This window comes from Coccinella septempunctata, chromosome 9 (assembly GCF_907165205.1).
Source record: "Coccinella septempunctata chromosome 9, icCocSept1.1, whole genome shotgun sequence".
Lineage (NCBI taxonomy): Eukaryota > Metazoa > Arthropoda > Insecta > Coleoptera > Coccinellidae > Coccinella > Coccinella septempunctata.
In genome coordinates, this window is record NC_058197.1 from 722,266 (window position 1) to 747,807 (window position 25,542).

The 25,542-nt window shown below is 38.0% G+C and overlaps 2 protein-coding genes across 2 annotated transcripts; both read right to left on the reverse strand.

The window, feature by feature from the left end:
- Positions 1–4,554: 4,554 nt before the first annotated feature.
- Positions 4,555–5,215, reverse strand: LOC123320580. Its single transcript, XM_044907936.1, has 3 exons — positions 5,112–5,215; positions 4,946–5,062; positions 4,555–4,720 (listed from the first exon to the last, which is right to left on the reverse strand). Exons 1-3 carry the CDS (start codon positions 5,213–5,215, stop codon positions 4,555–4,557), a joined length of 387 nt encoding a protein of 128 aa, XP_044763871.1.
- Positions 5,216–5,262: 47 nt separating this feature from the next.
- Positions 5,263–5,988, reverse strand: LOC123320581 (sperm motility kinase 2B-like). The gene is made up of 2 exons (XM_044907937.1): positions 5,760–5,988; positions 5,263–5,711 (listed from the first exon to the last, which is right to left on the reverse strand). Exons 1-2 carry the CDS (start codon positions 5,986–5,988, stop codon positions 5,263–5,265), a joined length of 678 nt encoding a protein of 225 aa, XP_044763872.1.
- Between the last annotated feature and the right edge of the window lie 19,554 nt (positions 5,989–25,542).

Here is a 25,542-nt window from a genome sequence, read left to right on the forward strand (position 1 = left end):
ACGCACTGTTTCTATGAAAGTTTAAAAATTAGGAACGTTTCGGCTTGGAAATCTGCGAGCGTAAATTTCCCTTGCTTTTCTCCCTGAGGAATTCGTTTCATAATAAGCCTGAACCATATCATTTTTTTCTAAAAGTGAATATTTCATTTTCGTTTGCATACAAATTGTTTCAATATACTCGAATTATTCAGTAAAATTCAAATACCCTGTCAAATTCTATCAGCTACTGTTGCTCGGCAACGAAAATTAATATGTATACTCAGAACCTTAGAACAGACTCATATTTCACATTAATACTTAACTCAGAGTAGGGACTCTCAATGAAGTTTCACTGATTTTTTTAAATTGATTTTGCAATCTGGAATGTTTCGACCTACAAATTCAAAAATTATGGGCCTAAGAACACAAGCTGTGTCATGTTTTTTTATTATTTCAGATATTCGAACGGGACATTTGAATGGCTGTAAAAACGAAACCGTTTGATATTTTTCGATTCTGTTTTGATATTCGTGTTAGGTATGAAAATAAGTACAATCGTGAAAAATTTCATCAATTTCGAGTGAAATTTTTTTTTCGCTGTAGACATGTAAAAAAAAAGTTGTGTTCGATTTCTGAAAAAAATTTTTAAGAGATATCCTTTAAAAATTGTGTTAATTTAGGAAATGAAAATCAATTTGGCAACCGAAAAAAAAAATCACGAACATTGCAGGTTTTCCGCCATTTTGTAATTTTTTTTTCGGTGCTCTACACCATTTCTGAATGAAGCATCCAAAAATACTACGATATGACAAGAAACCATTACTTCCAGTCTTATACATAACCGACCACACTCAATATAATAACGCTCGAAAATGACATTAAACACCGTGTATCTCCCTTATGCTTCGAAAACGGGAAACATTTCATAAGAAAAAAATGATTCTCCCGATGTTCTCTACACGTCGTATAAGTTTGTCCAGTTTATGATGAAACACCCTGTATGTGAAAAATTGTGCTACACGTGTGCCAACTTGTGCCGTTGAAATTTTTAGAAAAAACTTTCAACTTTTCCGTCAAATAGTGGATATGAGAAAAATCTGTAAATTGACTGCAAATGAGTATATATGGCAACAGACCTAATATTCATACCGTTTAGGTTGGCAACCCTCCATGCACAACCTACTCATCAACTCAATTGCATAGCGTCATAAATCATCAGAAGTCTATCACGATAACAATTTTGCCAGAATTCAGTTTTCAGAAGAGAAATCTCGTAAATTGAGCTTAATGAACTCCAGCGTAAATAGCTAATGGCTAAAAATGATTACTATACACTATTATTATCGTGATACACTTCTGATGATTTATGACGCTATGCAAATCTTGATGAGTCGTGAATTGTGCATGGAGGGTTGCCAACTTCGACGGTTTGAATATTAGGCCTGTTGTCATATATGTATACTGATTTTCAGACAATCTACTGATTTTTCTGATATCCACCATTTGAAGGAAAAGTTGAAAGTTTCTTCAGAAAATCTCAACGGCACGAATCAGAACAAATGTAGCACAACAATAGAAAAAAATTCAACTGCAAAAACATGAAAGTGCTAGTCTGATTTTTTTTCAAAATTTTTCGAAAAACTAGAAGGATTTTCGTGAAAATTTCAACGGCACAAGTTAGCACACGTGTAGCACAATTGTTCATATATGTTTTCATTGAGAAAAAACTAAAGTGCTAGTCTAACTTTTTTTTCAATTTTCGAAAAAATATTTACGGCACAAGACAGCACGAATGTAGCACAAATTTTTCCACACATTTTTGAGAAGAAAAAACAAAAGTGCTGGGCTAACTGTGTACCGTCTTTTTCTCGGTGTACTCGAGCTCCAGCTATTCTTTAAGAGGAAATAGCAAACCTACCCTGGTAGCTACGAGCCGAAGACAAGGTTCCTCGGTGTCTGGGGTGTTAGCGACCACCCCAGACCAGTGAAAGTCAAAATCAACGTACAGAAATTCTATTTGTCGACTCGTACAAGGAAACAAAAAAGGCACTATTAAATTCGTACAGTGAAAGACTCGAGATCAATGAATTTACAAGGGCAAAACGGACGGAATGAAACAGGATCCGATCTCAAACGTTATACGGGGTTCACGGACGTGTTCGCCAGCCAGAACCTAAGACGCACACTTAACGGACCGACATTGAACTTCAGCCAGGTTAGGGGATGAAAAACGACGACACAGAATTACGACGGCTCAACCATAGGCGCGTTCGGCACTCCCTGGGTATCCACACCAGCAGAGTGCTTCCCAAACCGTAGGGTTGAACACGGGAACGAACAGGAATATTCTACGAAGTGTAGCCCCCCCCAAACTGACATCTGTACCCCCCGCGTATACACACCAGCAGGGTACGTTATGGTGGAACTCAGACTCGGGTATAGGAGGGGTGTAGACGGAGACTGAAGTTCCAATGATATATAAAAAAAAACGGAGTGTCGTCTTACCTATCGGTTTGGCCACTTGCACTCGTAAAATTTCCCGAACCAGCGAATAAAAGTAACGAAGAAAAAAAAAATAAAATTATATTCTGAATCGTAGCAAAAAGAAGAGAAACCCTAAAGAAATCTTCCAACACGGCAGCAAGACAAGCTTTTACGGCGGACGGCACTAATTAATCGCAAATCAATCGTGAGTAGTAAGTCGACAGCAAGTTAATCGTAAGTGAAGTGACCTGCGGGGGAACATCTGATTTTATACCCACAGGGGGGGTGCGGAAATCAGATGTGCCCCGTCTGTCGAAATGCGGTAAAATTTGCGTCGATAAAGACGTCTTAATTTCCACTTATCTGAGCTAGCGAACAGAAAAATCAATTCAGGATAATCTATACGGTGCGACATCGTTTTTCAGAACTGAAAACGGAATCCCCCAGGGGTCTGTCCTTGGTCCATTGCTGTTTTTGCTGTACACCTCTGACCTCCCTCGTCTGATTCGCTCAAGTTGCTCACTATTTGCGGATGATACAAAAGTCTACAACTTTCCGCTGAGTCACTCGAACATACTGCAGCATGATCTCAATACAATCTCTGCTTGGTGCAGGGATTGGCTCCTTCCCCTGAATGTTGATAAATGTTGTGTACTGCATATTGGGAGTAACAATCCACGTAGATCGTATGACATCGATGGAACAACTTTGAAGGATGTAGCTAGTCATTGCGATCTTGGACTCACAGTGACTGGGGATCTGCGGTGGTCTGAGCATGTCTCTAACATCTGTGCTAAAGCCAGGCGAACAACGTATGCTCTACAGAAAACTTTCAGGGGGAGTGATGTGGCCACGGTTCGGATGCTCTATACCATGTATGTAAGACCAATCCTCGAATACTTGGGTCCAGTATGGTGGCCTTCTACCAAGGGTGATGAGGACCTACTCGAGTCGGTCCAGCGCTGGAACACTCGTATTCCGTATCGTGGATATCGTCCCTCCTACGAACACCGCCTTCGCATTTTTAACCTTCCTTCAATCGCAGATCGGCGTGAAAGAGGAGATTTGATTATCACCTACCGATCGCTCCACGGCCATTTTGGAGAAGATTTCTGCCGCATGTTCGAGAGAAACACGAACAACTTGAGAGGCCATAACTACAAACTCCGTAAAGAAAAGTTTCGGACAATACAGCGCCAGAGTTTCCTGTCTAACCGGGTTTTCGATTCTTGGAATTGTTTGCCTGTAGATGTGGTGGGGGCCGAGTCTGTGAATGGGTTCAAGAACTCTTTTGATGGGTGGACTGGTGGTGGAGCGAATGTGTGATTTTTTTTTTCTTTTTTTCGTTTTTTTTTTATTTGTATTCAGCTAAGTTTCAGCATGTGAACGCTTTATATTTTCTTCTTTTTCTGAGTTTATAGGTTAGACCTAAATTCTTATTGTATAAATAATAATTATAATAATAATAATAAAAACGGTGCGGAATGTTTAAAATTCCGAACGATGTCGGAATCCTGAATTGGAAATTTAACAAGATTATTCTGAAAATTAATTCAAAAATAAAATGACGAGAATGAAACTAAAAGGAGTAATCTAAAATGAGGGGGTACGTTTGAAAACTTCCCTTTTTATTACAACTTTTTTATTTATTTTCGATTTTCCGAGAGAGGGGAGGGACTTTCGCAAAAATTTGAACGGCTCAACACTGTAAATGCATAGTACAACCTGTTTCAGTTGCTAAAACTCATTTTTTCGATAAGTGCTGGGCTGGCTAATTCAATATTTTGTGAAACATTTCGAGAACCGGTAATAATAATAAAGGAAGAATTTCAACGGCACAAACCTAGCACAATTCAGCACAAACAATTTTTTTTCGAAAATCTAAAAGTGCTTCCGGTACATTCCGTCCTATTATGTTGTCCTTGTCCACACCGCCAGTACATACCTGGACAGATTTCGAGATAGACGTTTGGGCCCATGGTTCCCACGGTACGCTGGGCAGGCGGTAGTCTGGTCTGAAGCTCAATGCCAGTTCGTAGGCGAGTGTCTTGACCTCGGTTGCAGGGGAGGTACGGTGGTCTCCTTTTTGTGCTAGATATCCTTTACGTTTCCGGCAATTAGCCGACGGCGACAATAGTCGGGCTGAAACCTCAGGTTCGTGGTGCGTTTTTCTAAGGGTCCTAACGGATGTGCAGTCCTTTGGACGGAGTCCTTCGGTTCTTTCCATCCCAACTCCATATCGCCAGCGGTGGTCAATCTGAAAGGACAAGAGGGATTTGTTAACACCCCTGTGTGAAATAACAGATTTATGGTCGTATTAACCGTTACATTAAACGAGATTAATTCCTTAAACATCTTTTTTTCCATAGAGATTCTATGCTTAAACGTCGTTTTAGAGCTTAAGCTTCGTTCAATCAAACGGTGCATACGGCCATAAATGTGGTTATTAGTAAGGCGGTTAAAAACGGGTATATTTCCTTACGGTTGTTTTTCCCCTAGGTGGGACCCACATTCGCCTGACTGTGCCTGACGGAAAAAGGAAGTGGTGACGGGCTCGGTGCCTCTTCGGTTCGGCCGTGGGTAAGAGAGCCGCCACCCTCTTCCTCAGAGGAGCTGACTACTCTCGGAAATTCGGCTGTTCCTTCAACCGAGCAGCCAAACTCGGGGACAACGGTATGGGATCGGCTTGGACAGGCCTTATGACGGCCGGGGTTGTCAGCAGGAAAGATGGAGATACAGACAGTGGTGGCATTGGAACCAACGGTGGAAGTCAGGCTGGGCCTGTCCAGACCTCCATACTCAGTGCCGCGCCCCATCCCATTGCCCCGCGGGTCGCCGAAGGATCGGATCGATTATGAGCAATCCCTCGATGAACCACCGGACAGGGGAGCTTAAGCTTGCCAGCTCCGCACCGGAGTATCGGTCTTTTGGTTGTGGGATCAGACCGGTGGCGACATATCGTGCCACCAACCCGAGTGCCCAAAGGCCCACCCCTTCTCCATACGGGTCTCCCCGGTGTTGTTCTGGGGCCCAGTATAAGCTGGTGCAAACCAGATCGGTTAGGAGACCCTGTCCCGGTTGCAGCTCACAGGCCAGTTCCAGATTAGCCACCACGTATCGGCCGTCCCGGTGGAGCACATTTTCCGGTTTCAGATCACGGTGGACGATGTGCTCCTGATGACAGGCGGCTATCCCCTCCGCCACCTGACGCAATATACGGTAGAACCCCGGTACCGTCGCCCTCGGTCCTTTTTCTTAATCAGGTCCAATAGGTCGCCTTGGTATAGTGGCATCACCATGTATGTGTCTGGGGGGGGGGGACACCAAGGCCTCGGTCAGTCTCACCACGTTTGGGTGAGTGATGTCATCCAGGAGCTGTACCTCCCTGATCGCATCCACGTTGAAGGGCACCATCTTCACTGAGACGGTTTCTTCCCGGCCCCTCCGCCGAGCCTGAAAAACCCGGTCACACCCCCTTTCCGCCAGCTTCCGGCCAACCTTGTACTGACGGTGGTAAGTTGTCATCATGCGCATCTGATGACGAATTTGTTGTCCAGTGCGCACTGTGACGCATGTGTGACATTCGTTAATTCTGCGAATACTATAACTGAAAACTGAAATAAATATTAATTCATAAGAAACATACAAAATATAAACATTTATCCTTAAGAAACATAAAAATATATATACATTTATTCTAAAAAAATATAAAAAAAATATATACATTTATTCTCAAAAAATATAAAAAAATTTAATTATCCTTGAATAGCGCGAATGAATGCAAGTACGTATTTTTGGGAACTTAAATATTGCAATATTTGGAAAAAAACATTCATTAAAATAGCTACCAAGGGTCAAAATGAAGAGAAAATGTTGAATTTCTATTTATGAAATATGTCGAAGCAATTGCCCACACAACACAACCCAGGTTGACCAGGACTTGTTCGTAATAATATAGAGTCATCTTTCTCTCTTTCCTCTCATGGCAAACTGCATCTTTTTCTTTTTGTCCGACCATCCTCACCTTTTGATGTAATTCGTGACAGTTTGTGTTTTTTTTTCTGGTTTTCTCAGTGTAGGAATTTTTGCTGTCTGAATGAACAACATTTTTTTTATTGCTGACATTATGTATTCATAAAGATTTGTGCTCTTTTCTGAATATTTTCATATAGAAAGAAAGAATTTAGTAACATAAGGTGAATGATATGGATTCCTTTTTTTTATACCACCTGAGAGTTTTTCTCTCACAAGGACAGTTGGTCCTGGTGGTCTACACCACCCATGAGTTTGTTGTAATAATATATTGACGTAGGTTTTTTCCTTGCCCTACTTTGCCTGTCAGTATACTCCATCATATTATTTCCATATTCATTGGAAATATACAGGGTCTTTAACGAGGAACCTCACCCATATTTATACGGGAAACTACTGCAGTATTTTCATGAAATTCAGCACTTATAAATATTTCACGATGCTGATGAAATCTAAAATATTTTCAAGGCATGAGCACCTCCGGTTTTTCCGAAAATGACGTCAACTTCCTTTGTTCAAATAAGAACACCATTTTTTTATTGCAGAAATAGATTCCTTAGAAAATTTCAAGTTATTTTGATGTAACATTTTTCAGTTTTGGTTGGAAAATTCTCTATGAGCGGGAAAAAAAAATCGAAAATAGAGCTCCGCTGAAACAAGAATAACTTCGAGGTTTTTTGATGGAAAATTTTCATTTTTGGGATTTTTCAAGATGTAAGATTGATGTATCCACTTTGAAAATCGAAATCGCGATTCATGATACAGGGGGTGAAAAAATCGCTTTCAAAGTTAGGGATGACAAAATCGGGAAAAAACAATTTTTTCAAATTAGAACCCCATTTTTTATGGCAGATATTGAATCTACGTTATAAAATAATGTGAGTGTATGCATCACACCCTTGCTCTAAAGTGGATATTTTCTGAGTTATTCACAAAAAACTGTTTTTCGTCTTGAATTTTCAGCTATTTCTTTTTTCTTCACGCCAAAAAGATGAAATTTTCAGGAACTGTTACTTAAGCCATGTTTTAGATTTTACTACCCTAATATGCAAGAGAAAAAAGTTACAGGTTGTTCCTAAATAGATGGCGAATTTTGATTCGAATTTGTATCGGAAACCTCTTTATTTCAACTAATCGGCCATCGGTTTTCTCTCCAGTGATAAATAAATAATTCCTTATATCGAGGTCTAAAATGGATAAATCCGAGTCGTTATTTTGATTCAAGACCTGTGAGTAATGCTCCTTCCATCTTTCGAGAATTTTTCTATCATCAGTTAGAATAGCATCATGAGCATCTCTTATAGGAAAGCTAGCTTTTCTGCTTGGACCGTAAACAGTTTTAATAGCTTCGAAAAAACGCCTGTAGTCATGGTTATCGGCGTAAGCTTGTATTTCCCTAGCTTTTTCTTTCCACCAGCTGTCCTTGATTTTTCTTATTTCTTGACGGACCTCGCGTTTTATGTTTATGAAACCTATTTGGGCTGCAACATCGCCAGGCTTGTTAATTGCGGTTTTCATCGCTTTGTGTTTTGCGTCCAAAAGGGGTGCGATATGAGTTTCGCTGTCGGCAAACCAGTCTGGGGATTTTCGGGAGCGTTCTGTGCCCAGTATTTCTTTCGCTGTATTTGTGAGGGATGACTTGAAACGGAGCCAATGAGTCTCAATGTCGTCGTTATAATCCGGTAATCTTTGACGGCAGCTGTGAATCTGTCCTTTGTAGAAGGGTTTTGTAGTTCGGATATTTGAAGGCGCCCTCTTAGATACTTCGGCTTGCGTTGGTATTTTGGGCGCATTGAGATTTTCATTCTCGAGATTACCAGCCTATGATCAGTCCAGCACTCCAGATCTGCTCTGGGTTTAGTGACCAACACCTCTTTCAGATCTTTCCTTCTCACGATCACATAGTCGAGGGTATGCCAATGCCCTGAGCGCGGGTGGCGCCAGGTCCCCCTTGAATTGGGTCTCGTAATAAAATAGGTGTTCGTTATACACAGATTGTGTTCTGCACAAAGAGCCAGCAGACGTTCTCCATTCGAATTGATGCTGTCTGTGCCGTGTTTCCCTATTATTCCCGGCCATAGTTCTGAGTCTTGACCTCTGCCCACTCTAGCGTTGAAGTCTCCAAGGAGAATAATTCGTTCCCGTTTTGGGATTTTACTTAATGTAGCAACGAGTGTTTCGTAAAAAGTGTCCTTTAAGTTGTCAGAGGAGTTCAAAGTGGGTGCGTATACTGCAATGATGTTCACAAACGTGTTATTTGCTGCAGGAAAACGTAGGGTCATTAAACGTTCTGAGATACCAACTGGATTTTCGGTAAGTTTGGCGGCCAGGTCGTTTCTAATGGCAAAGCCTACGCCATGTTGTCTGATTTCGCCTTCCGGCAAGCCTTTCCAGAAAAAAGTATACGCTTGTTCTACCAAGCTACCTTCGTCCGAAAAGCGTGTTTCGCTTAAAGCAACTATTGCAATGGATGTTCGTTGCAGTTCCTTATCGATTAGGGCAGTACGCCTCTCTGGTCGGTCGGCCTTGGGGTTGTCTAGCAAGGTTCTGACGTTCCATGCTGCAAAAGCTATGTGCTTTTCATTGCTGTTTGTTCGATGATTCACTCGCTCAGGCACCCTCCCCCGGAGATCCGAATGGGAGGGTATTTTACCTCCGGATACGAATTTTGTCCTGTTCGACTGATCCATCTTTTTGTAGAAGCTGCGTTAGAAGGTGTTCAAAAGCTGCACTGGTAACGCTGTCAGTGCAACTTTGGTTGCGGCTACGACTAGATTATCCTGTGGCACAGGTATCCTGAGACGACAAGGTCTGAGACGTAACTTGAGCAACGCAGAGAGCCATTTCCTGCTCAAGCCAATGTTTAGGCTACGTAATTGTGGGAAACAGAGTTATACCGCTCATGTTCGGTCGCCAGAGCCTCGTTCGTAAGAACAGGGTGCACCGCGAGTAGGCGAGGTTGGCATTTGAGAGGAGAGGCTATAAAACGCAACCTTTCTCCTTACACCCCTCATCAGGGCTAGAAGAAGTTCATCCAAAAAAAACGGGGGGCAAGAGTCGTCAACCTCCACAAGTCGTGGGAGGTTAGGGTCCGTCTTCTCTGAATTCTTTAAAATGGTAAGCGTGCACTCTTTAGAAGGCGGGGATATAGATGTCGAGGGCAAACCACCAGAGAACCTCTTGACAGCTCTTCACATTCTAGGGACTGATATAAAATCCAAATTGTCACAGAAGGATCGGAAAGAGGTTTTCTTTTTTTCTCGCATGAGCCTTCTGCAATTTGCTCTAGCCTGTTTTAACGCAAGGAAATTTCTATGGTTAGGTCAAGTTCGATATGATCTAAATTTTGACCTTTTCTCCTCCACCGCTGCAGCTACCTCGTCGTCCCACCAGTGAAATCTAAAATTGCCGGATACGGGAGCTTATACTTAGGAACAAACCTATTGGCTGCACAAGAAATGACGCTGGGAATTCCGTCAATCTCTGCACCATCTAAACCCTCCCTGAGCATCTCATCACTGAGATAGGAGGTGTATCCCAGCCAGCCTGCTCTTTTCATATTATATTATATTTCCTAGTGGGGTACAGGTTAATGGGATTAAAATATACTCCACTAGGAAATATAATATGAAAAGAGCAGACAGGCGGCGTGCCAAGCTCGGTCAACCGACCACAGAGTTCTTAGGGCCATCATTGATATACAAAAAGCAACGTCCGGAGTACTGGGGTTGGCACCTGGGGGGTCAACCGAGTAGGGGTGCCATCGTTCGTTCAGGAGGATGAGATCCTCGGATCGCAGAAACGTTTCAAGTACCACACCATTATGGTTACTAACTCCGGGTCCCCATTGCGGATTCTGCGTATTCAAATCTCCCACCACCAGAAATTCGGAGGTGAAATGTTGGGACAGAGTTCTAAAGAAGGGGACTGAAAGTCTAACGTCAGGGGGAATAGATACAGAACATTCGGTAAGACATCACGTCAAGAACCATCATCTGGCTCCTTGCAGAAAAGTTGCCGAGAGGGACCAATCTATAACACGACTCTACAAAAAAATTTTCGTTCTTTGTCCTAACGTTTATACTAGGATTTTCCGGTTAATTATACACAAACACGAAAAGAAAATACCCTTTTTTGGTATAAAGTTCGCTTTTGTGATAGTTATAGTATTAATACTCACTCTCCATTTTTTTAATAATTTTTAATAATTCAAAATGACCCCGCGATGAGGGTGGGGTATTTACGTTTACAAGGTGCCGCTAGAGGGCACTCGAGTCATAAACAACGATCAGGTGTTGTTTACAAGCCCAGACAATCTTGGTGGTCAATTTATTATAATTCGTGACGTGAAATACGAATTAAAGACATCTCATATTCCCTCTGAAGCCTATGAAGCATATTTTGACTTTCTAGTTTCAAATCAAGACAAGCCATAGGCTCCACATGTTGCTTGTATTTATTGTAAATGACATCGTTGAATTAGTGTCCTAAACACAGAAGCAAATCGACCATGTTCTGCATGAGTGAATGAATGTTCCAGTGAATGATCTTAAGACGAGCCATTGATTGTCCTGTAATAGGGTGCAGGCGAGGAAACTTAGAGAGAGCTCAACCAAGGTCGAAACAGCGAATGAGAGATCAAACAAAGAAGGAAAAAACAAGAATACTTAACAACAAAAAAATGTTTAGTTTAGTTTGAGCTAGAACGAGAGTCCTCCATGCTCAAGTCGAACGACGTAGTAGGTAGTTGAACATTTTCATCATTGTTGGCTATTATTTGCATGTTGGAAGAACCTTCGTCATTAAAGGAGAGTGGAAGTGGTGTTTGAAGTATTGACTCAGTAATTATGATTTTCTGTGGGGGATGAGAAGAGTGAGAAGGGGAGGGATTTGGGGACAAGCAATTCATATTCATTGGAGTATATGTCAAAAGGGCCTGGGTATGTGCTTCCTTATCATATCCTACTGATTTCTCTTTTTTTTAAGTGGTGTCTTAGTGGAAGTTCGTAAAGGTTTTTACGCGTTTGAGCAGAGAAAGAGGAAGGCGGACTATGAGTAGTGCGTTGTTGAGGTTACGGAATTTCCGAGGGTAATAGGGCCGTTTGTTTTCTGGTGGCTTGATTGGCTTCATATAACGAAAGATTATGATATGCCATCAATTTTCTTATTTTTATTTGTCTAAAATATTCCGGACACTGTTTATCATTAGCAAGGTGAGGGCCCCTACAGAAAATGCACGTAATGGGGGCGCTGCAATCGTTTTGGGAATCATTGGAACCACCGTAGGAAACACATCTGGAGGTGCCCCTGCATTGGGCTTGAATATGATTTTGTTTCAGAGATTGGGAGTGAAAATCCTAAAAAGTTCATTAGGAAATGTAAAATGTACAGCATTTCACCAACATTCATTGGATTAAGGTTACTAATATTTGCAGAGATGGATTCTATGATGGTACAAAATGGACCTCTATCTGAGGTTCTGTATCTTAACGTTTTTCTGGGAGTAACTGGGTTCTTGTGTTGGGAAATAACCTGTGAAAGGTTATCAAATTGCTGTTTTAATTCCTCATTTTGTGAATCACTAGTAGTCTGTTGTAACACTGAAATTATATTTATATCGGATTATCTACGGCTCTCGCCGCCTCTCCGTTACCAGTTTTCAATTCCTTCTGTCTAAACATATATATCCCTCCAAGTTTCTTGCTTCCATGGCGAAGAACGACGTCATCTCTCCAGCTTCGTCTTGGTCTTCCTCTCTTTCGTCTTTCTGGAGGTATCCACTCCAATATTTTCCTCGGCCATCTGATATCTCCCATTCTCTTTGTACATCCGAACCACGTCGGCTGTTTTCTATCTACGTCGTCAACTTACTCTCTCCAGTCTCGATCTTCCACAACTCCTTCTTAGAAAGTCCATATCTGTGGCCAGTAGCTTCTTTTTGTTGGTCTTACTTGAATCCCATATTTCCGCGCCATACAACATAATACTCTGAACTATTGATTCGTAGATACGCATATTTGTTTAGAATTGAATGTCCTAACATCTGGGAGATCCATGATATGAAATCGGAACACTATTCAGATGTAAGTACTTTTGCGATTTTAATTTGTAACTCTACATATTTCGAGCTAATTCAGCTCATCTTCAGGAGTATAAAAATCGCATAAGTGAAGCTGAAAAACAACAAAAACTCATGGAGAAAACGCAAAAATTCTCTACAGTAAAATACAGGGACAAAGTAAAGAAAATTCAAGTGAAAAACATCCAAAAACGATAAAAGCAACAAGCTAAAGCAAACTAATTAAAGCTTACAAAAGTCAAAAAACGGCAGTCAAATTATGAAGGTCAATTAAATAAAATAAAAACAAAGTCAACAGTATAAAAAAGTTTGAAAAGAGGAAATATAAAATTTTAAAAAAGGTCCTAACTAAAAATAGCGGGTGTGAAAAAACGCCATGAATAAAGCTGAACTAAAAAGGTAGAATGTCATAAATAAACGACCTTTTTTTTTTCAAACTTTTTTATACCGTTGACTTTGTTTTATTTTATATAATTGACCTTCATAAATTGACTGCTGTTTTTTGACTTTTGTAAGCTTTCATTAGTTTGCTTTAGCTTGTTGCTTTTAACGTTTTTGGATGTTTTTTATTCGAATTTTCTTTACTTTGTCCTTGTATTTTACTGTAGAGAATTTTTGCGTTTTCTCCATGAGTTTTTGTTGTTTTTCAGCTTCACTTATGTGATTTTTATACTCCTGAAGATGGGCAGAATTAGCTCGAAACATGTAGAGTTACAAATTAAAATCGCAAAAGTACTTACATCTGAATAGTGTTTCGATTTCATATCACGCATATTTGTTTTCTTTCTGATATTTTTTCCCAAAGTATGGAATTGAGTGCTCCTATGGTTTTGTGACCCTTTGTGATTCTGTCCTGAATTTCATCTCTACTACTTCCATCTTTATTGAAGATAACTCCCAGGTATTTAGCTTTGTTGACGTTTTTATTGATCCGTTTTCTAGAGATAAGCTGTTGTTGTCATCGCTAGCCACGGTTAAATATTCACACTTATTAAGGTTCATCGTGAGACCCGCTGCAGTATACTCCCCATTCAGTTTTCTGACCATATAACTCAAAGCTTGTTGATCTTCTGCAATTGCGATCTGGTCGTCTGCAAAGTACAGAGTATACAGCATATCGTCCCATATTCTTGCACTTACGTGTCCAGCCTTTGAGCGATTCGTATAAATACATTTTGAATAACGTAGGGGATAAACAGCACCCTTGTCTAAGTCCCTTTGTCGTGTTGAATGATTCTGTTAGTTTCATGCCGATTTTGACAGAAGCATAGTTTTGTTTGTAATAAAGCTGAACTGTTCGAATGAATGTTGGTCTTATATCGAGTTTTTTCATAGCTTTCCATAGTTGGGATACCGGAACGCTATCATAAGCTTTCTCCAGATCTATAAAGGCTATATGTGTTTCTTTGTTTCGCTGAGTTCTCTTTTCCAAGACTATTTTTAAGGTGAATAAATTATCTATTGTGGATCTCCCTGCACGAAATCCTGCTTATTACTGATCTGTTATATTCTGAGTAATTTCTACAGCAGTTTCGAGGATACATGTTAAATGTGTACATATTCATCTTGTGTTGTTCTCTCGGATTCAATCAATTTTTGTTATAATCTTCTTGCAAATGAACATTTATTGGTTTCATCTAAAAAGCCCTTCAGATTATATTTCTTCATGTCTAGTCTAGTTTCCTGATGTTATTTGTGTTGGTCGAGGAACAAGTCGTAGCAAAGGGAATATACATTTTTGCTTCCAGTAGCTGATAGTTGGATCCACACTCTGCGCCTCTTTTGACTCTGACGTCTTGAATCCTTATACCGGAACGTTGTCGAATAATAAAATAATCTATAATTGACTTAAGCCCTCTCGTATGTTGGTACCAGGTGTACTTGTGTATATCTTTGTGTGGGAAAAAAGTATTTGTTATTTTCAAATCGAATTGTTCGCAAAGGTTGATCAGTCTCACACCGTTATCGTTAACCGTTTCTTCTCCGTATTTACCCACCACGTTACTGTTCATCTGTTGCCCGACTCTACCATTGAGGTCCAATAATAATTTCGTGACTATGTGGGACTTGGTCGATTATATTTCTGAGAGTATCTTCAAAATTATCCTTTACTTGAACTGTAGTATCGTCATTTGACGCATACACACCGAGAATCGTTATAGTTCTTCTCCTTATCTAGATCGTCATCTTAATTATGCGTTGGTTTATTGCTTCCCAAGACTTAATATGTCTTGTCATTTTTTTGTCGATTATTATGGATACTCCAGCTCGAGCCCTCTCATGTTTGTCCACTCCTGTATAAAGGTGTGAAAAATCGTTGTTGTTCTCTATTCCGTTACCCCTTTTCTTTGTTTCAGGTCAATTTTTCGTTGAATAAATTCCAAAATAATCTATCTTTGTTTGTTTCTTATACCTTGCACATTTCATACACCAAACACTGAAATTTCCTCTCGTAAAAGACTATAATCAATTAATCAAAATAGGTGAATGGGTGAATCAAGATTGTCCAGGGCACTAGAGGCCCTGAGAGAAAGAAGTGATGGGACCCGGGGGCGGCCCCCGGGGCTCTCAGTAGACATAATGTATCAAGATAAGCTGGGTTGCTGATAAACGTTATCTGAATAAAGGAAAAATACTATATTCAGCCTAGATTTATCTAAGAGACTTACTAGGTTCAAAACGTAATGCAGAAGCAAGGAAAAGGATCACAAGGAAAATCCACCGATACCAATTCACACACCGAAAAAATAAATTAATATAGTGAGGTTATGAAGGGAATATTTAAGAGAAACTCATTTCTGTAATATTTTGTGATTTGTGATTTTTGCCTTTTGCTTGTTGAACAACTATTCGCGAATCCAATTACTGTTGAGGGCGCTGTGAAATGATAACAAACTTTGACGTTTGTCATAAGATGTCTAAAACACTGTTGTGTGCACTTGTCACTTTTTGCATGCATCAATATTTCAGAAAATCGGGGATATGGGATAAGTTTCGTGGCGGCGCCACCATGTCATGCTTCGGTCTATCCAAAGGAAGTCCAAAGATACTCTCTCGTTTTATTTTGTTTTGCGTTGATTTCGAACATCGATCAACGAGTTCAAAATATGAACTGACCCATTTTGTCAGCTGTTAAGGAATATTTGTCACTTATAGTTTAATTTTCGTTGCAAAAATAAATCTGTCAATATTTCAACACTATCGAGTGAGGGTTAGAAGGAGTATTTACTATTCTTCTTCAAGATAATTTCCGTTTCACAAATCGAATTCAATATGATTTTAATAAAACAAAGTAGATTGGTCAAATGTCCAATATATTCAGTTGACGGAAAGGGAATTTTTACTATATCTACTCATGAAGAATATTTGAAGAACAGATTAGAATAGATTTATGTATTTCTGTTTCTCAATACATGCCCACAATTGACATTACGCATTTCCAATACAGTTTTTTTGAAATATTGCTGAAGTTGCCTTGAAACTTAGCTATAGATATCCGTCCCGAATGTTCGTTCATCTGATTTGGTTCTGCCTCAAATTCCAACAACACCGAATTCTTAGCTGTAGTTCTTGATTCTCCATACAGAAAACTGAACATACTGAACGACGTGTTGAATAAATGAATGTTCTACATCCCTTTCTCGAAACTAATACATTTTCACACAAACAATAATCGCTTATGAATACAATATATTCGTGAGTCGAAGGAAAGTATTCAGATTATTTTCAAATATCAATGGACAATGCACTGTCAAATTCTAAACAGCGCTACCTACAGTGGAAAAAAGGGAACTGATCCCATATCCCCACGAAATTAAAAACAAAATCGAATCAGTGAATAAACCAGAGTTTTAGACATCTTAGTTTGTCAGTACTCTTTACGAGATTTGTACGGCCTAACAGAGTTTTTCTAGAAAATCGAGATATTTATCGGAAGTGAATTGATTGATTTAATTTCGTAAAGAAAGATCAACATTCTTTGGAAATACATTCCATTTGAAAAGGATGAATTGTGGATTAAAATCGAGCGATGATATTGGTGATCCACTGTACCTAGACACAAAATCCTATGATTTCACATATTCTTTCTTGAACTAAACCAAGCTAATAATGTTGAGGTGGCATATACTGAGTTTGTGAAGTTTCTATTTAAAGTATTTCAATTCGATGTTCTGATATAGGTATTCCTCATACTGAAATCTCAAGAGACACAAATATGATTCAGCTCATGGAACAAGTTTTACAGATGAGAAAAAGCATTCATTTGGAAGTATGAAAATTATGAAATTGTATTTCTAAATCGTCAATTGAATTTAGCTGAAAAATCTCGCAAAGAAAAATCGTTTAACCTTACTCCTGCCAGTTGAAAGCACTGGTATAAATACCTTTCCCAATATTTTTTCGGAATCAATATTTCTATTCAGAAACCCAGACAATAATCCCAATATAACTTTAGACAACGTGAGATGAGAAAAAACATAAGGAACTAAATTTGTTTTGACTTTGCAGTACTGACAAAGTAGTTTCTTAATTCAATCCGCAGAGGGCGTCTAGATTTTTGGATTGGCCAATAGTGTCTAGTTCCAGTGTGCATATTTGGTAGTAACCAGGTAAGTGCAAGTTTTTATGCTTGAGGGAAGTGGCAAATTTACATGTAGTATGAATAATGTACTCTCTGGGGTAGATATTATGAAAGAATTGAATGCCTGTACGAACAACAAATGTTCCTCTTTGTTTCATGCTGAATTTTTGATTTTTTTGATAATTAGTTATAATTATTCATACTACGAAATCGTAAAAAAAATATATTGTTGTCTTCTCACAACCATTAATATTATTTGTAAGGGGACAACAATAAGAATATGAAACGGAATTATCAGAAAACAACCAGAAATTCCATTTCGAGTATTGATTGTGGTATATATAATGGAAATGAAAAACCAAAAGATGCCAATAACTTCCTGAAATTTTTTGTGAACGAATCAATTGATGTTTTACACCATGGTGTTTCTTTCAATGACCGCTTATATCAGGTAAGAGTAAAAGCATTCTTTTGTGACGTACCAGCCAAATCTCACATTAAATAAGTTATGGGACACAGTGGGTATGACTCATGTTCAAAAAGTAAAATAAAAGGTTTTCACGTTGAGAGAAGATTCTGTTTTCCAGACCTAGAAAATTTCACTTTAAGAAATGATGCGGATGTCAGAGCCAAAGTTGATGAAAACCATCATACGGGAACGTCAGTTTTGGAAATGATTCCTGGAATTGATATGATCAAGGATTTTCCTTTGGATTATATGCATATAGTGAGTTTGTGGATCAACGAAAAAGTTCCCAACAAACTGTCATTGCTGCAGAGCCAGGCCTCCAATATTCCTAATGAATTTAATCGTAAGTCGTGATCTCTAGATGAAGCTAGAAGGTGGAAGGCAACAGAATTTCGTTTATTCTTATTTTATTTTGATCCTTTAATATAAGAAAAGGTTGTGGATTGTGAGAAATACTCAAACTTCCTGAGTCTCCATGTTTCATTATCATTTTTCTCAAGTCTGCGGTGGAAATCTAATATAGTGTAGTGTCGAAGTATGAAGTATTTCGTCGAAGCTTTCGTTGTTTTGTAAGGTGTTCAACATACATCTCATTACATCTATGTGATGTTGTTTCCGTTCGATAATCAGATGAAAAATTTGAAAAGGCACATCCAGAAAACTGATAAACCTTTACTACAGATTATACATCGAATTGCCGAAGAAGAGAAATAAAAAAAAAGCGTCTAACACTCCACCGCATAAAAATTATCCTGAACCATCTACTGCACATTCTAATGGTCCCATTTCAGTTGATGTCACATATTCTAAACAATTCAAAAAATTATTAGTTCAGAAATTACCTACTGGAGCTAGAAAACTTTTATGAATCTCCCTGTAAGTCTTCTGAATTGGGCATATTTCTTTCTAGCGACTTTGGTTTATGTGAATTAATTGATTCCCGGGATATTTCTCATGAATGCATGAAATAAGATTTCGAAGAAAAATATGTAACCCTTTCAATATTACATTTTACAAATTGTTGTTAACTGTGGAACACATTTTTTCTGAAATACCTATAGATGAAATTGAAATCTCTCTCGATTTCAACTTGTCTATTATGAAAATAACTATCAAATACCTACTCTACCTGCGTGAAATTTTTTCTGTCATATCAAGTTTGATTCATTATCATAGTTACTGCATTCTGAACTGATTATTTTCTTATATTATACTTATATAATTCAAAGTTTGAGTCTTTATTAGCAAACTTCGGATAATAAGTAATTATACTTTATTTATCATATTACATTAATGTAGGTTAAAAATAAAAATATTTTGCATACTACAAAATTACAACCTCGATAAACACTTACAACTATGTGAGTGAAAATTATGACATTTCATCAAACTGATTAGTGATTATATTGGATATTTCTTCAACTAAGTTTCTAGAATTCGAATCGAGTTTATGCCCCACCAAATAATACATTTAATAGCTGTAGATACCTACATTTACTGACAATTTTTACATAATAGAAAATATGGATGGGAATAAAACATTGACAGTGGTGAAATTTATTGGGGAGGACACAGAAGAGGATGTACCAACAACATGGCTGAAAGGAAATACTTGCTGTTGGCCCCCATACCCCTGGGACAAGTTGTTGGCAGCCATAAAGAACTCCGAGTGTCCAAGCTCACATTGGCCTTCTCATAATTAGCGAAATTTTAATAATTTCGAACGTCCCGTTCTCGTTCAAGATGTCGCCGAGTACAGACGTGTGTGGTAAATGCTATGAGAATTTTATTGTTTCGAGCAAAAATATAGAGTGCTTCTTCTGTGAAAATAAGTTTCACCTAAATTGTGTGGCCATTAAAGATAACTGGCAAAGAATTCTTACCGAAAATCCCAATATTTTCTGGGCTTGTGATCCCTGTAGAGGAAAACTAATGGCAAATAAGAAAATTGATTGCGATCATAATGTTATCTCAGCAGAGAATGTATTGCTACGCCAATTAGTCGAAGAGAAAGACTCAAAAAATTCTATCCTGGAGGAAAATATAAGTTTACTCAAGGAGAAAATTGATAATTTGAATAAATATCCCCGAATTGAGAATACTCAACAAAAAACACATCAGATAAGAAGTGAAAACATAAGCAGTGGATCAAATATTATAACATACGCTAATATAGTAAACAAAGACAAGGACACTTCAAATGTGGCAAGTAGACAGGCCGATACCATACATAACCTCAAAAGAAATAACAACAAACAACCTGTTTTTCGAGCTGAGCAAGTAAATTCAGCAATAATGGAAGCGAAGTCAGTTATAGGAATGAAAGAACATGATAATGTTCAAGAAGACAATCGAGATGATGGATGGAATTTCGTCAAACGCAGGACTAATCGTCGATTCGTGATAGGACAGAACAACCAGGCAGGAAACATTCAAACGGTTCCCAAATATGTTTCCCTACATGTAACCAGGCTTCACCCCGAGACAAAACCCAGTGATTTATTGGAAATTTTGAATGAGAAATTTCCCGATGCCAGTTGTGAGATACACCAATCTAGACATCCAGATAAATATGTATCGATGAGAGTAAATATTCGCCGAGAAAATCTCAGGGAAGCATGGAATAAAAACGTGTGGCCTGCAGGTTCTTTAGTTTCGAAGTTTTTTTTCAAAAAAGGGAGCCTAACGCAGAAGATAGACCCCCAACAACAATAAAATACATCAATAAGTATAATTCCAGACAAGTGATAAGTATAATTCATCAGAATTTACGGTCACTGGGAAATAGCGTCATCAAATTGGAAAAACTTCTATCTGACAATCCAGATTGCCTTATACTCTGCTTAACCGAACATTGGAAATCTCAAGATCAAATCAATAAAATGGGCCTGAGAAACTTCAAATTGGTTGAAAGTGTGTGCCGTGAAGAAGGTAAACACGGAGGTTCCGCGATTTATATCAGTAATCAGTGCACGGCAAGAAAATATCGAAACATAAGTGATCTCTCAGTGACGGGAGAATTTGAGTGCAGTGCTGTGGAATGTGTCATTCACAAGTTGAAATTCGTGGTTCTCTCAGTGCATAGACCACCTAAGGGAAAGATTGATACATTTTTCGAGATCATGGGGAAAATTCTAGTTGAGAAGATCGATTCTAATAGCACCATCTTCATTGCACGTGACTTCAACATTGAATTGAAGGATGAGAATGTTGTTAACACTCCAGTACTCGCGCGTCTGATAGATACATAAACAATACGTGGAGCCTGGGGTATTGTAGTACCCCGCGCGAGTACTGGAGTGTTAAAAATAGGTTTTTGTCGTTTCTTAACAATTTCTGTATAAAGGTACTTATTGATGAGTACTCTAGAATAACTGATCATTCTAAGAGCTGTTTAGATAATATCTGTACAAATTCCTCGAACATTACATCAGCAGAGGTTATGGAATATCATATATCTGACCATAAAGCTCGAAAAGTTAGTTTTCATATAATTAAAAATGTTGCTAATGAACTTGTTCGAAAAAGGTTCTTCAAGGAGAATAATAAATCAGCATTTATTAGTAAGCTAAAAGAACAAACTTGGGATAATGTTTATTGCATAGAAAGGTCCGATGTAAATGATCAATGGCACACGTTCATGCGTGAGTTTTTGAATTTATTCGATGAATGTTTTCCAATTAAACAAGTGTATAAAAATAAAAAATATCAAATTACAAAGAAAAATCCCACCCTACAGAAAATCAAACAACAGTTAGACAACTTAAAGTTATTATCTGAATTTGACGTTTCATTCCAATCACAATACAATAAATTGAAAAAAGATTATGATATTATGTTGAACACAGAGAAAAGTAAATTATATGAGGACAGAATCAAAAGATCTGATTGCAAAATAAAATCCATGTGGACTATATGTCGTGAAATAACAGGAAAGAATTTAACTCAAGAAAATATTGTTTGTGAAGATCCTTTAAAGTTATCGAATGACTTTAATGAACATTTGATAAGAGTTATAAAAAATATCCATATAAGTCAAAAATCTATTCCCTTTGTGAATAATATCAGAGAAAATGACAAATCTATGTTCCTCAAACCTGTGAGCATTGATGAATTGATTGAATTATCTAACCAGCTGAAAAACAAACACTGTAGTGGGTACGATGACATACCGGTAAGTCTTGTAAAATTGTCAATCAGTTCACTTGCCGCTGTACTCTCCCATATAATAAATAACTCAATAAAATATTCAATTTTTCCAACGCAACTAAAGCATGCTTTGATCAAACCAGTATTCAAGAAGGGTAACTTAAATGACCTCAACAACTATAGACCTATTTGTCTTTTACCAGCGTTCTCAAGAATTTTTGAATTAGTCATGAGTTCTAGAATACTCAGTTTCATGAATCAAGACAATCTTTTTTCTGAATTTCAACATGGATACTTGAGAGGCAGATCAACCAATACAGCAATATATCAGTTCATCAATGTAATTTTAAAGAACTTGGAGAATAAAAACATGTCACTTGGTCTTTTTATAGATCTGAGTAAAGCATATGACTGTGTAGATAATGATATACTTTTGTTCAAACTTGAAAAGTATGGTATAAGAGGTAATGCTAATGCTTGGATTCGATCATTTCTTTCGGGAAGACAGCAACAGGTTATTGTTGAAAATAATGTAAAATCTGATATATGTAACAGTGATGTAGGTATTGGACAAGGAACCATAGTGGGGCCATTACTTTTTATAATATATATAAATGACCTTTTAAATGATGATTCAATCACAAATTTTGTTGATGACACCAATATATTGATTTCTGGACCCAATTTAACGGATATTATTGAAAAAACAGAAAGTTGCTTTGAGAACACCAACAATTGGTTTACCATGAATAAGCTAACAATAAATGAATCAAAAACTAGTTTAATACTTTTTCGTACTAAGCAATGTCAAATATCTGCACCAAGCAACATTAATCTTGGAAATAACAACATAAAACCTGTCAAAAGCACTAAATTCTTGGGTGTTACTATAGATGAATTTCTTAATTGGGACATACACATTGAAAAGGTCTGTTTGAAATTATCTAGCATTGGTTATGGAATCAGGGTCGTAGCTCAATACATGAATGTTAATACATTAAAAATTTTATACCATGCAAATTTTGAATCTGTTCTCAGATTTGGTATTATTTTTTGGGGTAGCAATACAAGTGCGGAATCAGTATTTGTTGTGCAAAAAAGAGTAATGAGAACCATGTGCAAAATGAAGTTTAGGGACTCTTGTAGAGGCAAATTCAAGCTTATGAATATAATGACTGTATATGCCTTATACATTTATGAATGTCTTTTGTTTGTATTTAAGAATAGAGATAAGTTCCAAAACGATGTCAATCATAGATATTCCACGAGAAACAGAGATCTTTTCTATCCATATCATAGGTTAACTCTGAGTGAAAAGGGACCATACTATATGTGTATCCGAGTTTTTAATGAATTGCCGCATCACATTAAGTGTGTAGAAGGTGTATTTAAGTTTAAGAATTTAATTAAGAGAATTTTGATAGAACTGGAACCTTATAGTCTTGAAGATTATTTTGGTTCTGACAATTTGTACTAAATTGTAAGTACTGATTTTTTCATCTTTTATGTAATGTTTTATATAAAACTTGAAATAAAGAAGATTTACCTATCTGTCTATCTATCATAAAATGGAGGTTTTCAGAAATGGGACATATGGTATGTATTGAATGCTATTTCAACGCACTTCTTTTCAATTCACTCAAACGCTTTTGAAATATCAAGTTCTTCAAAAATGATCGAAAAAATCGAACTTCAATGCTCTATTTCTTCTAGCTAAAAAACTTACGACCATAATCGATTGAAAGCAAGGACGCTGTGTATAATTATAAGTTTGATTTCGGATAATTATTTAGAAACCAGAAAAAGAAGTTGAATGTCGCAGAATATACCAGCGACCTCAACCAGATGATGATGAGCTTATTTCCATTCGCAAAGGAAAGGCCTTCCCTGAACCTCCGACCAGGTGGGTCACGGAAACTGCAGGGACATAACCATAAACAGTTAGTTTTATGATTTGGTCGACTATAAATACTATAATATTAATTCAATGATGAATGGATTCATCATCGAAGGTGTGGTTCTTTTTTTAATCATAAGGTTGCAAACTCACTCACTCTTGTCAAGATGATATTTCTTTCTGTAATGAGGATATATTTTTCTAGCAAAATGCTCCCTCATTTTAGAATAATCTTTTTGTTTCATTTTGAGTGATTTTATTTCGAATTCATTTTGAGAGGAATATTTTCAGTTTCCAATTTAGGAGTCCGACATCGTTCGGAATTTTAAACTTTCCGCATCGTTTTTATTCCGTTTTTCAGTTCTATACGAATACGATGTCGCACCGTACAAAACATCCTGAACTGGAAGATAACCGGGTTTTTTTCGCCAGTCTAGATAAGTCGAAATTAAGACTCCTTCATCGACGCAAATTTTACCGATTTTCGACAGCCGGGGCACATCTGATGTCCGCACTCCCCTTTGTGGGTATAAAATCAGATGTCCCCCTGCAGGTCACTCACTTATGATTAACGGCCGTATGCCTTCGCTACTTATTTTTCGGCCCCTAAGTTGAGTTTCCTTTTTTTTTTTGGCTATTCCGGATAAAATTTTTCTTTACTTTCATTTGATTATTTTCTTTTCTGAGTGCAAGTGCCCGTCCAGAAACCGTAGGTAAGACAACACTTAGTAATTATTGTCTTGAAACCTCAGCGTCCAACTGCAACCGTCCCAAACCACAGTTTGAGCTCCAGCCCTACTGTTAATAGGATACCCCGCTGGCGTGGATACTCAGGGGCTACCCAACACACTTTATGGTGGCGACCCTTCCTTACTTTCCAACCTTCACCTCTGCTGCTAGTACGATACTCCGCTAGCGTGGATACTCAGGGGGTGCAGAAAGCACCTAGAGGTGAACCTTCGTAAGTCTGTGCCGTCTCACTTCATCCCCTAACCTGGCTGAGGTCTGATATTTGTCCGTGTAAGTGTGGGTCTAAGGTTCTGGCTGGCGAACATGTCCGTAAACACCGTACCACGTTGACCTGTTTAATTCCGTCCGTTTCACGCCCTAATCTTACCACTTAATTGTTGCTTATATCTGATTCCGCGGAAAAACTTTGTAAAATAGACTGTTTCTCTTCAACCTATTTCATCGAATGTACCACTGTACGGATTTTGTGAAGAGCCCTTTGTGTTTCCTTTTACGAGTCGACAAATAAAATTTGTATACGCTGATTTTGGCTTTCACTGGTTATCGCTTACACCCCAGATAACACCGAACCTTGTTTTCGGCTTGAAGCTACCAGGGTAGGTTTGCTATTTTCCCTTTAAAGAATAGCTGGCGCTCGAGTACCCCGAGAAAAAAGGCGTTACACTTTGATTGACTCGCGTGTCTCTTATTTCAATTCACATGACACTGGATTGGAAGTAACATAACAGAAATTACTTAATGAAATATCCTGCATACTCTATAGATTAAAAAAAAATTACAGTACTTGTATATTTTCTGCATGTGGAGTAATTATTGCAAATGAAAAATTTTTGGAGAGAATAATAATTATCTTTTATTTCGAAGGAAATGCTAATGCTGCTTCAGGAACTGCTGATATAGCAGATTCCCCACTAGGCATTTGTTGCTGTTGCCCAATGCATAAAAACAATATACAAATGGGTAAGAGTATTCGAAGTTTGAAGTTTTCAATGAATTTCAATTGTGAAATTTGTTATAAATAGAGGATGGATAAACTGAAAAAATATAATTAAACAGTTTGTGTTTTTGGCAAATATCATGACCGACATGAAGACGGAGAGATCAAATCTTCTTGAGCAGCC

Coding starts and splice junctions, on each gene's coding strand:
- LOC123320580 (XM_044907936.1), bottom strand. CDS start 5,215: ATGCCACCACTGTCTGTATCTCCATCTTTCCTGCTGACAACCCCGGCC. Junction 5,063..5,111: donor TCCCCGAGTTTGGCTGCTCG/GTTGAAGGAACA, acceptor CCTCTGAGGAAG/AGGGTGGCGGCTCTCTTACC. Junction 4,721..4,945: donor CACCTAGGGGAAAAACAACC/GTAAGGAAATAT, acceptor TTGTCCTTTCAG/ATTGACCACCGCTGGCGATA.
- LOC123320581 (XM_044907937.1), bottom strand. CDS start 5,988: ATGACAACTTACCACCGTCAGTACAAGGTTGGCCGGAAGCTGGCGGAA. Junction 5,712..5,759: donor CCCCCCCAGACACATACATG/GTGATGCCACTA, acceptor ATTAAGAAAAAG/GACCGAGGGCGACGGTACCG.